General features: G+C 37.7%; 1 protein-coding gene across 3 annotated transcripts in view; it reads left to right on the forward strand.

Annotated features, from left to right (window-relative positions):
- LOC123518106 overlaps positions 1 to 12,766 on the forward strand; it is a 78,095-nt gene extending 65,329 nt beyond the window's left edge. For all 3 annotated transcript variants that reach the window (XM_045278720.1, XM_045278722.1, XM_045278721.1), the window contains one exon: positions 12,051 to 12,766. In XM_045278720.1, the coding sequence (XP_045134655.1) occupies positions 12,051 to 12,280 (230 nt within the window). In that variant the 3' untranslated portion in view covers positions 12,281 to 12,766. The remainder of the gene's footprint in view (positions 1 to 12,050) is intronic.
- Positions 12,767 to 14,462: the final 1,696 nt, after the last annotated feature.

Raw genomic sequence — 14,462 nt, forward strand, 5'->3', positions numbered from 1 at the left:
GTTTCATACAGTCATTTACATTTTTCACTCTCCTCATTATCTTGGCATCATCCGCAAACAAATTGATATGACTCTCAATTCCTTCAGGCAGGTCATTCACATAGATGCCGAACATGACTGGTCCCAACACCGACCCTTGAGGTACTCCACTAGTGACCTTTAGCCAGGAAGAACTACTGTTTCTTATCACTGTTCTCATTTCCCTCTCACTAAGGTAATCCTTCATCCATTCCAATAATTGTCCTCCAACTCCATTGTTCTTAATCTTCCATAGTAACCTCTTGTGTGGTACCTTGTCAAAAGCTTTTTTTAAATCTAGGTAGACACTGTCTACCCAACCATCCCTTTCCTGTACAGCATCTATTAGTTTTGAATAAAACGACAGTAAATTTGAGGAACATGACCTTCCTCTTCTGAAACCAAACTGACAGTTTGTCAGCATATTGCTGCTTTCTATGTGTTTCATCCAGACGTCTTTAATAATTTTCTCACACAGCTTCCCCACTACACTCGTCAATGATACTGGTCAATAATTTAAAGGGTCTTCCCTACTACCACCTTTATATATAGCTACAATGTTTGCTCTTTTCCAGTCCTTCAGTACTTTCCCTGGCAACAACGATGTCTTCACCAGGCTATGAATCTTCTCTGCCAACTGTTCCCTACATTCTTTCAGTATCCAATTTGAAATTCCATCTGGACCAGGTGCCTTATTTACATCTAGATTCTCCATCAGTCTCATAACATCCTCCTGATTTACCTCTACTCCAATTAGTTTATATCCATCCAATTCATTATCTGCTAAGTCAAGATCTCCTTCTTCAGTAAAGACTGTTTGAAACCTTTCATTCATCACCTCAGCCATTTCTTGTACTTCTTCATATAGTTTTCCATCAACCCTCAGGCCAGTTATACCCTCTCGTTTCTTCATTTTTCCATTTATATGTCTATAAAACAGTTTTGGGTTATTTTTACATTTGTCCATTATATACGTGTGTGTGTGTGTGTGTGTTTGTGTTTGTGTGTTTGTATTTACCTATTTGTGTATTACAGGGCCCGAGCTAAGCTCTGTGTGTGTGTGTGTGTGTGTGTGTGTGTGTGTGTGTGTGTGTGTGTGTGTGTGTGTGATTGTTGGAATTGAACATACAAAACAACAGGGATACCAGCAGAAACCTTCAAATTTATTTTGCTTTATTATCAACATTTTGCCTTTCCATGGAAGGTATCATCAGGATCTTAAAAATTAAGGCAAGCTTAATATACAAAATAAAAAGTCTTATCTAGACATTAAAAAGTAATTAAAAAGAAAACAAAAAAGTAAAAAATTAAAAAGTTTCTAAAGTAAAACAATAAAAAGAAAAAAAAACAATAATGCACAGATTATGCAAAAAAAATTAGATTACCAAAACAACCAGACAAGGAATGGGAAAGACCTACGAGGTGAAGAGAAGGACTGGCAATACAGGCGAAAGCAAAGAAAGAGAAAAAAAACTAGGAAGAGGAAAAGAAACAAGCTCTGAAGCCTATTGTAAGGTGTGGAGCCTAGTTGAAGCAAGCTGATTATTTAAGTCTGGTTGAGTATGTTTAATGAAAAATACTTATAAGAGCTTGATATCAGTGTTAGAGTGACATCTCTCTAAGATTTTAAAATCTGTGGCATCAAAAGGATGATCACTGTTATGTGAATGTGCTCTGACAGCAGAAAAAGAGGGATTAGCTAATTGCCTGTTAGTTCTATTCTATTAGCTCAGCTATCCTGTGTGTTAGGTTTCTGTGAGTCTCACCAATGTATCATGCTTTACAGCAGGAACAAATAAACTCATAAACGACGTTGGAGGCAAGATTCATAGAAACACAATCTTTGAATTTGAAAAAGAGCCAATAGTACAAGAGTGAGTGAAAATTAAAAAAAATCTAGTGTCAAGATAATATGTTTTTAAAAAACTACTGAGAGTTTTCCTGATAGAGTAACTCATGTAACCATAATAGGGTAGCGTAATGTATTTTCTTTGTTTTCACCAGAGTCTGAGAATTGAGGAAGAAATTGGTAAATTTGTTTCCAAGAAATTTTGAGATAGTTTTCCTGATAGAGTAACTCATGTAACCATAATAGGGTAGCGTAATGTATTTTCTTTGTTTTCACCAGAGTCTGAGAATTGAGGAAGAAATTGGTAAATTTGTTTCCAAGAAATTTTGAGATAGTTGTGTTAATAATATTACGAGGAAAACCATTATTAAGATAAGAAGTAGTAAGAAACTTAATCTCTTTGTCAAATAAATCCCAAGAGGAAGTTAGGCTGTAACATCTGTATAACAATGTCAATTGCATTAACCTTGCAAAAGTGTGCCACAAAAGAAAGCGAAAGTTGGTCTACGGTAGACAGTGGTGTGAAGCTTATTATCAACACATTGTTGGGAGTACATCCAGAAAAGGTAGAGTACCATTGTTCTCAATTTCACAAGTCAAATTTGTATTCAGGTGCCTAGAATTGATGTATTCCAAAAACAGCAGTATTTGCGTTTAGTCTCTAAAGAGCACAAAACAATCATCTACATATCTACTTTCGTGGATATGTAGATTTATTTATTTATTTATTTTTTTTTTTATGTAAGAGGGAAGACTGCCAAGAGCAACAAAATATTAGAAAAAGAAAAGGCCTACTGGAACGGCAGGTTCCCTAAAAGATTCAAAGAGTCAGCCAAAAGCCAGGGACAAATGTCTTGAAACCTCCCTCTTAAAAGAAGCTAAGTCGTAGGAAGATGGAAATACAGAAGCAGGTAGGGAGTTCCAGAGTTTACCAGTGAAAGGTATGAATGATTGAGAATACTGGTTAACTCTTGTAATAGAGAGTTGGACAGAAGAGGGATGAGAGAAAGAAGAAAGCCTTGTGCAGCGAGGCTCCAGGAGGAGGGGAGGCATGCAGTTAGTTGGTTGGTTGGTTGGTTGGTTGATTGGTTGGTCTTTCCCGTTCGTTGCCTGATTGTTTTGGTAATTCTTTTTCTTTTTTGTGCATTTTTTTTTTTTTTTTTTTTATTTATTTTTTTTTTTTTTAGATCCTGATAATGCCTTCCTTCGAAAGGCGAAATGCTGATAATAAAGCAAGAGAAATTTTAAGGTTTCTGCTGGTATCCCTGTTGTTTTATATATATAAATATATATATATATATATATATATATATATATATATATATATATATATATATATATATATATATATATATATATATATATATATATATATAAAGTTTCATGTTGCATATATATATATATATATATATATATATATATATATATATATATATATATATATATATATATATATATATATATATATATGCAACATGAAACTTTAGGTTGAAAATTAAGGTAAAGTAGAAGGAAACAAAGAAGGGGCTACTGGCAATTGCTGCAGATACCTGTGCTTTGGTGAGGAAAAGATAATGTTTAGTTGAGAAGTGATGTTCAACAGATTTTTTTTTTTTTTTTTTAGAATTAGCCAAATGAGAGAGATAAATGGCTTCAAACTCCTTTCTTAAATGAGATTAAGTCATACGGAGACTGAAATACAGAAGCAGATAATGAATTCCAGAATTTACAAGAGAAAGATATGAATGATTGAGAATACTGGTAAATTCTTGAATTAGAATAATGGGCAGAATAGGTGAGAAAGAAGAAAGTCCTGTGGTGTGAGGCTGTGGGAGGAGGGGAGGCATGCATTTAGCAAAATCAGAAGAGCAGTTAGCATGAAAAATGGTGGTAGAAGAAAGCACTGATGCAACATTGCAGCGGTGGGACAGAAATCGAAGTCAGAGGAGAGAAACTGATTAGACGACAAACCTTTGATCCCACCCCATCTAATAAAACTAGCTGATCCCCCATACGTGCGAAGAGTGCTACACATATGGGCGGATAAGTTTCATTTGCAAAATTAGCAGTTGCAAGAATGAGAAAAACTGGTGGTGACAACTCAGAATGACTAACTTCATATAAGCTGTTTTGACAATGATGAAATATGAAGTTTCCATTTTAGATTATAAGTAAAGGACAAGATATTAGGGATAAAAGAGGTGATCAAATGATTGCTACTGAAGAGGGGAAGGTTGTGGAAGGTTGTGTTCCGAAGATAGATGGAAGATTTGATTTTTTGTCATTGAATATTACCAAGGTTTCTCTGCCCCAGTCATAAATCTTTGAGAGATTAGACATCAGGCGTTCTGTGGTGTTTCTGCGTGATCTTTTGACTTCGTGAAGGGTTGCTCATTTCCTAAAAGACGTGGAAATGTGTAGGGCGGTATCATCAGCCTAGCAGTGGAGAGGACAAGAAGATCTTTCATGAATAATAAATAGGAAGAGAGTGAGTGACAGGATAGAACCGTGAGGAACGCCACTGTTAATAGGTTTAGGAGTACAGTAGCCGTCTACCATAGCAGCAATAGAACAGTCGAAGAGGAAACTTGAAATGAAGCACCAAGAAAGATAGAAACTGTAAGAGGATAGTTCGGAGATCAGAGCTTTGTGCCAGACTGTATCTAAAGCTTTTGATATATCTAAGATGACAGCAAAAGTTTCACTGAAAACTCTAAAAGAGAATGACCAATACTCAGTAAGGAAAGCCAGAAGATCACCTTGACAGAAGCCATACTGGCGATCAGATAGAAAATTGTGAAGTGACATGTTTAAGAATCATCCTTTGGACAAGTAAGAGATTAAAGCTATAGGATAGTAGTTTGAGGGATTAGAATGGTGGCAAACTTTCAGCACGAAGGAAAGGTAGAAGTCGATAGGCATAGTTGAAAGAGTTTTACCAGGCAAGGTGCAAGCATGAAAGCACAGGTTTTGAGAGCAATAGGAAGGACCTTATCCGGTCCATAAGCCTTCCAAGGGTTTAGGCCAGTGAGGGCATGGAAAACATCAATATGAAGAATTTTAATTGAAGGCATGAAATAGTTAGAGGGAGGAGAAGAATTATCCAAGGTGGAGTTGTTAGCAAATGTTTGAAAGAAGAGTTTAGCTTTAGAGACAGATGAGATGACAGTGGTGCCATCGTCATGAAATAAAGAGGGAAAGATGAAGTAAAGTTATTGAAAATGTTTTGGCTAGATACCAGAAGTCTCGAGGGGAGTTGGAGTTTGAAAGATTTTGACATTTTCTATTGATGAAGGAGTGTTTGGCAAGTTGGAGAACAGACTTGGCATGATTCTGGGCAGAAATATAAAGTGCATGAAATTGAGGTGCTGGAAGTCTCAAGTACCTTTTGAGGGCAACTTCTATCATGTATAGCACAAGAACAGGCTGTGTTAAATCAAGGTTTAGAAGGTTTAGATTGAGAAAAAGAATAAGGAAAGTACGCCTCCATGCCAGACACTATCACCTCTGTTATGCGTTCAGCACATAAAGGTGGGTCTCTGACATGGAAACAGTCATCATTCGAGGGAAAATCAGCATAATACCTCCTCAGGTTCCCCCTACTGGAGGAGGCAAAATGCCAGAGGCTATAGGGGATCCTGAGGAGGGATTGGTGAAATAGAAGATATACAGGGTGATTCACGAGTTTCTCCGGAAAATTTAACTACTGCAAGTTTACACAATTCTAAGCAGAAAATACTCTATAAGTATAGGTGTTTTCTGTAATGGTTAACAAGTGGGAGGAATTTTAGATTTCAATCCAGACGGGAGGATAGCCACCAGCAAGCAGCTGGCTCCCGCCACCCACTCACGACCTTGAAACCATTTAGTTGCCAAGTTGCTGATTTCTCTTAATTTTTACTAGCATTCTTTCAGTCTGAATTAAAGTTTTTTTTTTTTTCTTTTAAGTATCACCAAGTATGTGATCAATTGTTCTAGGGAACTATGCCACTTTTTCATGGAATAGGCTTTGCAGACACCTAAAGCCTATTCCATGATAAAGTGGCTTAGTTCCCTAGAACAATTGATCACATACTTGGTGATAATTAAAAGAAAAAAAACTTTAATTCAGACTGAAAGAATGCTAGTAGAAATTAAGAGAAATCAGCAACTTGGCAACTAAATGGTTTCAATGTCGTGAGTGGGTGGCGGGAGCCAGCTGCTTGCTGGTGGCTGTCTTCCCGTCTGGATTGAAATCTAAAATTCCTCCCACTTGTTAACCATTGCAGAAAACACCTATACTTATATAGTATTTTCTGCTTAGAATTGTGTAAACTTGCAGTAGTTAAATTTTCCGGAGAAACTCGTGAATCACCCTATATATATGAGGTTGTGATCAGAGGAGCCCAACGGAGAAGATAAGGTAACAGCATAAACAGATGTATTAGAGGTAAGGAAAAGGTAAAGAATGTTGGGCATATCTCCTAAGTTAGGCAGGAATACAAGTAGGGTGTTGCACCAGTTGCTTTAGCTCTTTGAGGATAGCAAAGTTGAAGGCTAGTTCTCCAGGGAGGAGCAAAGCCAAAGCTGGTGGTGAACATTGAAATCTCCATGGATAGAGATATCTGGAAAAGGATGGAGGGACAGAATGTGCTCCACTTTGGAAGTTAAATAGTCAAGGAATTTAGTATAGTCAGAGAAGTTAGGGGAGAGATAGACAGCACAAATAAATTTAGTTAGAGAGTGACTATTGAGTCACTACTAGATAGTAAAAAATTGGAAGATTCATGAGTGTGGGCACAAGAGCAAGTTAGGTAAGTCATTGCGCACATAGACGCAACATCCAGCTTTGGAAGGAAGATAAGGATAGAGAAAGCAGGAGGGAACATAGTAGGGGCTATTGTCAGTTGCTTCAGACAGCTGTGTTTCAGTGAAGAAAAGATGAGGTTTAGTAGAGTAGAGGTGGTGTTCAATTATTGAAAATTAGATCTAAGATTGCAAATGTTGCAGAAATTAATGAAGAAAAAGTGGAGGGTGGTGTCAAAATACTTTGGGTCACTACCAAGAGAGCAATTCCACTTGGGGACATTTTTGGTCCCCTCCCCAGAATGGGATTCTGAGGCTGGATTTGAAGTTGCCATTTTTTTATTTGAAGTGAAATGTGTGTGTGTGTAGTAAATGCATGTATTTTTGTGTGAAGAAGGAGAGATGCTTTAGAAAGCAGGCTGTGACTGCCCCCTTGAGTTCTGAGACACAAAGATAAATGTTCAGTGAGATCACAACTAGCTTTAATGGAATGTTCATCGCACCCCATGAACTAGTGCTACTAGACTTTACCAGAGTAAAATTACGATTTTGGTAGGTGTCTGCTACCTCCTGTAGATGTTGCAGAAGTCATGAAGGGAGGCAGGTGTCAAGACACTTAAGGTTGATACCAGAAAAGCATTTTGACTTGGGAACAATATTGTGGTTCCCTCCCCCATGCAGGGATAGCTACGGTGGCGAGTGGACGTGTTGTTTGTGCGCTCCGTTTTTGGCTGTTGTTTTTATAGTTAGCGAGTGGTGTTTGTGCTTGGTGTCTGTGTGTGGTGCTTTTGAGTGTTAGTGAAGTGAAAGTGTGTACTGCAAGTGTTAGATTAGAATGAAATAGTGGTTAGAATCAGTGTTTGTGAGTTAAAAGTATTTTGGTAGAGCGAGGAGACTAGGCTTGTAACCGTCAAGTTGACCTTGAAAGAGGATTAGTTGACCTCACTTAGGCCCCCACCACCGCGGTTCCCCACCCGCCGTCACCAAGTATTTTTATTTGTTTGTGAGTTAACAGATTGTAAATTAGTATGGCGGTAGCTACTGAGGTATATCAGAGTGTGATTGAGTGCGTGAAAGAGAGTGTTGAGGTGGGATTGGGAGAGTTTGTTGTGTGTGAGATGTGTGGGCATGACAGGAAGGTCGTTGACTTTTCTGAGTGTATGGTGTGTAGGCTCAAGAGCGAGAATTTAGTTCTTTCTCTTGAGCACCGAGAATTGCGAGAGGAAATCAGAAAGCTAAGTGAGGGGAAAAGTGCGAACGAAGTTCTCATCTTTGAGTTGAAGGAGGAGGTTAAGAGGCTTGGGAGGCAGTGGAAAAAATTAGGCAGGAGATCAGTGTTAGGCCGAAGGTTGGACCTTCTGAGGGCGACAGGGTGGCTTGGCCCTCTGTCGGGAAGAGCAGAGTGGGGAAGAGGGAGCAGGCGAGCCAGACTGGGAAAGATAGTAGTCAGGATGGGCAGAGATGGCAGGTTGCGAGGGAAGGAAAGCGGAGGCAGTTAGGGAGGATAGGACTAAACCTGTTGAGTGTGAAAATAGGTTCGGTTTGTTGGAGGGGAGGGAGAGTGAGAGTGGAGTGAATGAAGTGGTTGTGGTGAGTGAAAGGAGAAAGAAGGGGGTAGAGGAGAGGAGGAGGAGGGTTGTGCCTAGCACACCTCAGGTGTGTGTGGTGGGTGACTCTCAGGTTAGGTATTTAGATAGCACTTTCTGTGGGAAAGACAGGGATAGGAGGACGAACGTGTGTATGCCTGGTGCAGGTGTGAAGGCAGTGAGTGAGGAGGTGCAGAAGAGGGTTGGGGGGATGGAGAGGGAGGGTGTAGTAGTTTTGCACGTAGGTGGGAACGATGTCAGAGCAGGTGGGTCGGAGGAGTTAGTGGCAAGATTTCGGGAAATGTTAGGCAAGATAAGGGAGAGTGGTAGGAGGTGTGTAGTGTCAGGAATCTTGCCTCGTGTGTATGTTAGCAGGGAATGGTTGTCTAGAGCCATTGGTGTGAATGATCGGGTAAAAGGGATGTGTAAGGATGTGGGTGTCAGCTTTGTGGATGTATGGGATAGGTTCTATGGGCGAAGGGATTTGTATGCTAGGGATGGTGTGCATCTGAGTAGGAAGGGTGTGGATGTGCTGAGTGGATGTCTGGAGGGAGTTGGGATGGAGTGTAGGGGGTGAGGTAGCAAATGCATTCCAGAAGAAAGATGCTAGACATAAATTAGATAGGATAAACAGAGATAGTGAAAAGATTAGGAAAGATTTCCAGGTGCAAATAGGAGAGAATAAGATTAGGATTCCAAATAAGGAGACAGCATCTAGGAAGGTAGCAGGACTTAAATGTTTTTATGTAAATGCCAGGAGTCTTAGGAACAAGAAGGACGAGTTATCTAGTTATATAGTTGAGGAGGACTTAGATGTTGTATGTGTCACAGAGGCATGGGTAAATGAGGAAAAGTTTAGGAAAATAGGAAAGAATATGAAGTAGATGGATACATTATGTATTTACACCAGAGAATTGGTAGGATAGGTGGAGGAGTAGTTATTTATGTAAAAAATCCTTCATTTCCAGTCAGGTTAATGGTATTAAGGTAGATAACAGAGTAGAGTCCTTATGGCTGGATGTTAGAGTAAACAAAAGTAAGGTTATTAGAGTAGGAGCTTTTATAGACCACCTAACCAGTCAGCAGATGTAGACAACCTTATGGTAGATGAGATAAATAGGGGTGTACTAGTCAGACAATTATCTTAGGGATTTTAATCTTAAGTCAGTAAACTGGGAGAGGATGGTAGGAGATGCTAGTGAAAATAAGTTTATGGAAAGTTTTCAGGATAACTATTTAGTGCAGATGGTAGATAAACCTACTAGGGGAGGAAGGTTTTAGACATAGTACTAACAAATATTGAGCATTGTTTAAAGGAAGTTGAGGTAGGAGAGACTTTAGCAAACAGTGACCATCATATAATTAGATTTATCATTAATTCCAGTAGGGATAATATAGTGAATAAGACTAGAGTCCCAAACTATCAGAAAGGCAATTATGGTAGGTTACGTCAGTTATTAGGAGAGGTAAACTGGGAAGATAGTTTTGGAAATAAAACTACACAGGAGATGTGGGATATTTTTAAGGTTGTAGTAAAGGGTGTAGTGGCAGAGAACAAAGATATAAGGCAGAGAAACAGGAAGCCATTATCAGAAAAGTGGGAAGATGTAGATTTGATTAGGTACAGACAGGTCAGAGATGATTTGAGTAAGGTTATAAAAAAAGTAAAAGGCAGGCAGAGATAAAACTAGCTAGAGCTGGGAGTAAAGATCCCAAAAATTATATAGTTATTACAAGGTCAGTGATAAAAGAAATAAGGATAGGATTGGACCACTCAGAAAAGATGGTGTAGTAGTGGATCAAAATGAAGACATAGTAGAATTATTGAATGAACAATTTTCTTCAGTATTTACTAGGAAAGAATAGGAAATCCTGTTACAAACAGTGCGACGAGTAGTTTAAGAGCTTTAGAAAATATTGATATAAAACCGGGAATTATTAGGAAATTTATTCTTGAACTAGACGATAGGAAAGCTAGTGGTCCTGATGAGCTACATGCCAGAGTACTTAGGGAGGGTGTAGACAGTATTTCTGAAGCACTTAAGTTAATCTTTGAAAGATCACTTAGGTTTGCTGAGATACCTCAGGACTGGAAGTTAGCTAATGTTACTCCAATATTTAAAAAGGTAGGAAGGATGATGCGAATAATTATAGACCGATCAGTTTAACTAGTATAGTATGTAAGATACTAGAGAAAATCATTAAGGGTAGTATTTGGGAGCATTTAAATGAGAATAGATTAATTAGAGATACCCAACATGGCTTTAGATCAGGGAGGTCCTGTCTTACAAATTTGCTCGATATCTTAGAATATATTACCAAGGAGTTAGATGATGGAAATAGCATAGATGTTATATATCTAGATTTTAGCAAGGCGTTTGATAAGGTACCGCATAGGAGGCTAGTGTACAAATTGAGACTACATGGGATAGGGGTAGGTTAGTTGATTGGATTAGTGAATGGCTTTCTGATAGGAAACAGAGAGTAGTATTAAATGGGGCAATGTCTGAGTGGAAGGAAGTGGTTAGTGGGGTACCCCAAGGATCAGTGCTAGGACCTCTTCTTTTCTTGGTGTACATTAACGATTTAGATATAGGAATTAGTAGCAAAGTATCAAAGTTTGCAGATGATACTAAGATAGCATGTGCAGTACAGGGTGAAAAGGACAATTACAGAATACAACGAGACCTGGACAGGCTGATAGCATGGGCAGACAGGTGGCAGATGGAGTTTAATTCTAAAAGTGTCAGGTTATGCATTTAGGTAAAGACAACACAAACTTTAACTATGAGATGGAGGGATGTTGGCTAGAGGCAGTAGAGGAAGGAAAGGATTTAGGAGTAGTGATAGACAGGACTATGAAATTTTCAAAGCAATGTTTAGAAGCAAGAAATAGGGCAAATAGGATCCTGGGTTTTATAAATAGAAATGTTAGTTATAAAAGTAAGGAAGTGGTGCGTAGCTTATATAATTCCTATGTTAGGCCCCATTTAGAGTATTGCATACAGGCCTGGTCACCCCACTATAGGCAGGATATCAACATGTTAGAAGCAGTTCAGAGAAGAGCAACTAGGATGATACCAGCATTAAAGCGCCTGGAGTATAGAGATAGATTAAAGGAATTAAACATGTTTTCATTTGAGAGGAGATGTATAAGAGGGATATGATAGAGTTATTTAAAATGTTCTCAGATACAAACTACATAGATGTGAGATCTTTCTTTACCTTAGAGGAGGAATAGGACTAGAAATCATGGCAGGAAGATTAGAAAGCAAGGCTGCAGGTTAGATATAAGAAAATATTTCTTTAGTCATAGGGTGGTAGACTTCTGGAATGCATTGCCAGAGACGGTTGTAAATAGCACTAGTTTGACAATGTTTAAAAACAGATTAGATAAGCACTTAAATTTATTAGATTTATAATTATGTATAGCACTGCATGATAGTTTTATAAGAAATTTACTATAGTTAAACAAGACATGATCCCCATGTATGGGGACCACAGATTGTAGAGGATTTCGCTGCAGGACTTAGCCCTGTTAATGGGCCAAATATTTAGAATTAGTATATAATGTATTGTGTACTTGTAAGTGTATCTTTAAGTACTGATGACGAGGTCGCTGTGCGACTGATACAGGATAACCTAGATGGGCCCTGGTGGCCCTTTGTTATCCTATTATTTATGTTATGTTTCATGAACATAACTAAGGTTGACTAGGATCTTCATAGTCATTGATTTTTTTTTTATGTTTCTGCATGCCATATATGTGCCTTATATATGAAAATCATCTAATGTTCTTCCTCTCATTACAGGATTTACTTATTCAGCTGATTTATTGGCCCACTCTGTCATGACCTACCTTTTGTGGCCAGACCGCTCAGAGCAATACCTTTTACTGGCTTATGAAGCTGACCTCTCTAGTGAGTTGGAAGAGTTCAATGAGGCACCACATGTTCTCAACCACCCTAAGGACACCACCCTATTAACACCACTTTGTGACACTGAGAGCAATCACTCTACCTTATTGAAAATTAATACATGAGCCTATTTGTCAGTGACTCTAAAGGTTTGTGATACAAAATTACTGGTAATTTATAAATATTTTTTGTGTATAGTTATTTGTAGAAGAGAGTGTTGTATAGATAGTGACATTATTTTATGAGAGAACCAAGCTATGATAAAAGTTGGTGTTAGTTGCCATTGATACAAAGTAATTGTCTTGAGCTGAAGTAATATGAATCAGGATTCCTTCTGTGGTGTGCCAACTGCATATTTTCAGAGTAAAGAGGATTCAGTAGAATCTTCCAAGATGTTGAGTCCGAATGGTTAAAAGTTTGTCACGTAAAAAAGTTAGTGCCAAAAGCATTGAAAGCATTTTGATATTGTAAATATATGTTTTTATATTTCAAAACTATATTTCTGTAATAAAATAAAAGGCATGTGAAATTAGTTTAATATAATTTTGTTGATAATTCGCACTGGACATTTTGTTAATGTAAAAAGAACCAGTACAGTATTATCCAGTTATTTTGTGCATCTTTTTTATCCGAGACTATTTTCCCAAAATTAGTTAATCCATTGCAAGACACTGCAATAGTTTGTGCTTAAAATCATGCAAAAACAAAATTTATACAGGAGAAGTAAATTTTAGAATGTTTTCATTATATGAGCACATAATTTCAACAATATGAAAATCAGTTTAGAGCAAGTTGTGATGAAAGACTAGTGAGTGACTTCTAGTTCAGTCATCCTAACAAATGCAGTCCTTGCCATTTTCTCTTAAGCCTCATAGAGAGTGAGTTTTGTCCAGCCAGGAAGTGGTGTTGAGTATGGCACTGAATTACACTGAAGAACAGCTGCACTCTGTAGTCATGTGTGCCAGCTGCTATACAACTTTTTCAATAATTGAATTATGATATGGGAACCAAGGCAATTACTGAGTTCAAAACTTTGTTTAAAAACTCATATATTAACCCATACAGTGTCGTCCTTTTTCAGAAAAGGAGTCAAGGTTGGTTGCATTTTTTTGGATACTTTTTATTTACCAGATTTTTTTTTTTTTTCAAATCACAAATTACTTCATATATATATATATATATATATATATATATATATATATATATATATATATATATATATATATATATATATATATATATATATATCATTCCAGTGTGATGAGCTGAAGTGTGGCTACCATGCAATACTTGTTATTGGATACTTCCTCTTCTGAAGGCTCATGTCAGACTAAGGGAGGGAAATTTTATTTTTACATTTTTTTTTTATTGTTTATTCTCTGCTTTTTATACACATTATGCAACTTTATAATGTGTGTAATGAAAAAATACTTTTTACATCATATATACCTATAGGTAAACAAGAATTGTTAGTACAGGGAAGTGGTTGGATGCACATGTGGCAACACCCCATGTCTCAAGTGCACCAAAATATTTTATTTTAGTATTTTTTTAAATTTTCTTATCCCTCTCCAATATCATAGTTTTCAGTTTCATTTTATTGTTTTGATATTATATGCATGATGACATTTGCATCAGGAAAAAAACAAAATAACCGTAAGTATGTTTCAGTTCCTACTGATCGAAGTATTCACTCCATAATAACTATGAACCAGAAATATATATATATATATATATACAGTGGCTGCAATAAAAAAGTAAACATGCAAATATCTGTGTAAAGTTTATTTGCGTTCTCGCCATCAGCAGAGTGGGTGGAGCTAGTGATGATGTTGGGCTTGAATCTACCTCTACTCATTGTTTCTTACCACAACAGGCCTCAGTAGGCCTCCAGCAGTTCTACAGAGAGGTTTTTTGTTACTCTGCTCCTGAGCACCTCTATTTGCTACTTGCACACCAACTTCGACATGCTACCAGACATCCCACATTCATTATTATGGGTTATGCACAGCTGTCTCTTCAAGATAAAACCCAGGCCTTTACCCTCCTAGTTAAAGGCTGGTATGTCATATGTGTATTGGCATAATTAAAGGTAACAAGGACTATTTATTAGCTAAAAACCACAGCAGAAAACCTCCGTCTTGGTACGGTACCAGCAAGAAAAGCAGGCTCTGGGGCACTGAGGATGAGGTCTCTGTGCACAGGCAATGTCCTGACAAGAGAAGTGAAGGAAGACCCTTTGATTACAGCCATCAGCCTGAAAGAGAAACTCCTCAACCTTCTGTAGAACGTCTCGGTACGAACTAT

Source organism: Portunus trituberculatus, chromosome 43 (assembly GCF_017591435.1).
Source record: "Portunus trituberculatus isolate SZX2019 chromosome 43, ASM1759143v1, whole genome shotgun sequence".
Lineage (NCBI taxonomy): Eukaryota > Metazoa > Arthropoda > Malacostraca > Decapoda > Portunidae > Portunus > Portunus trituberculatus.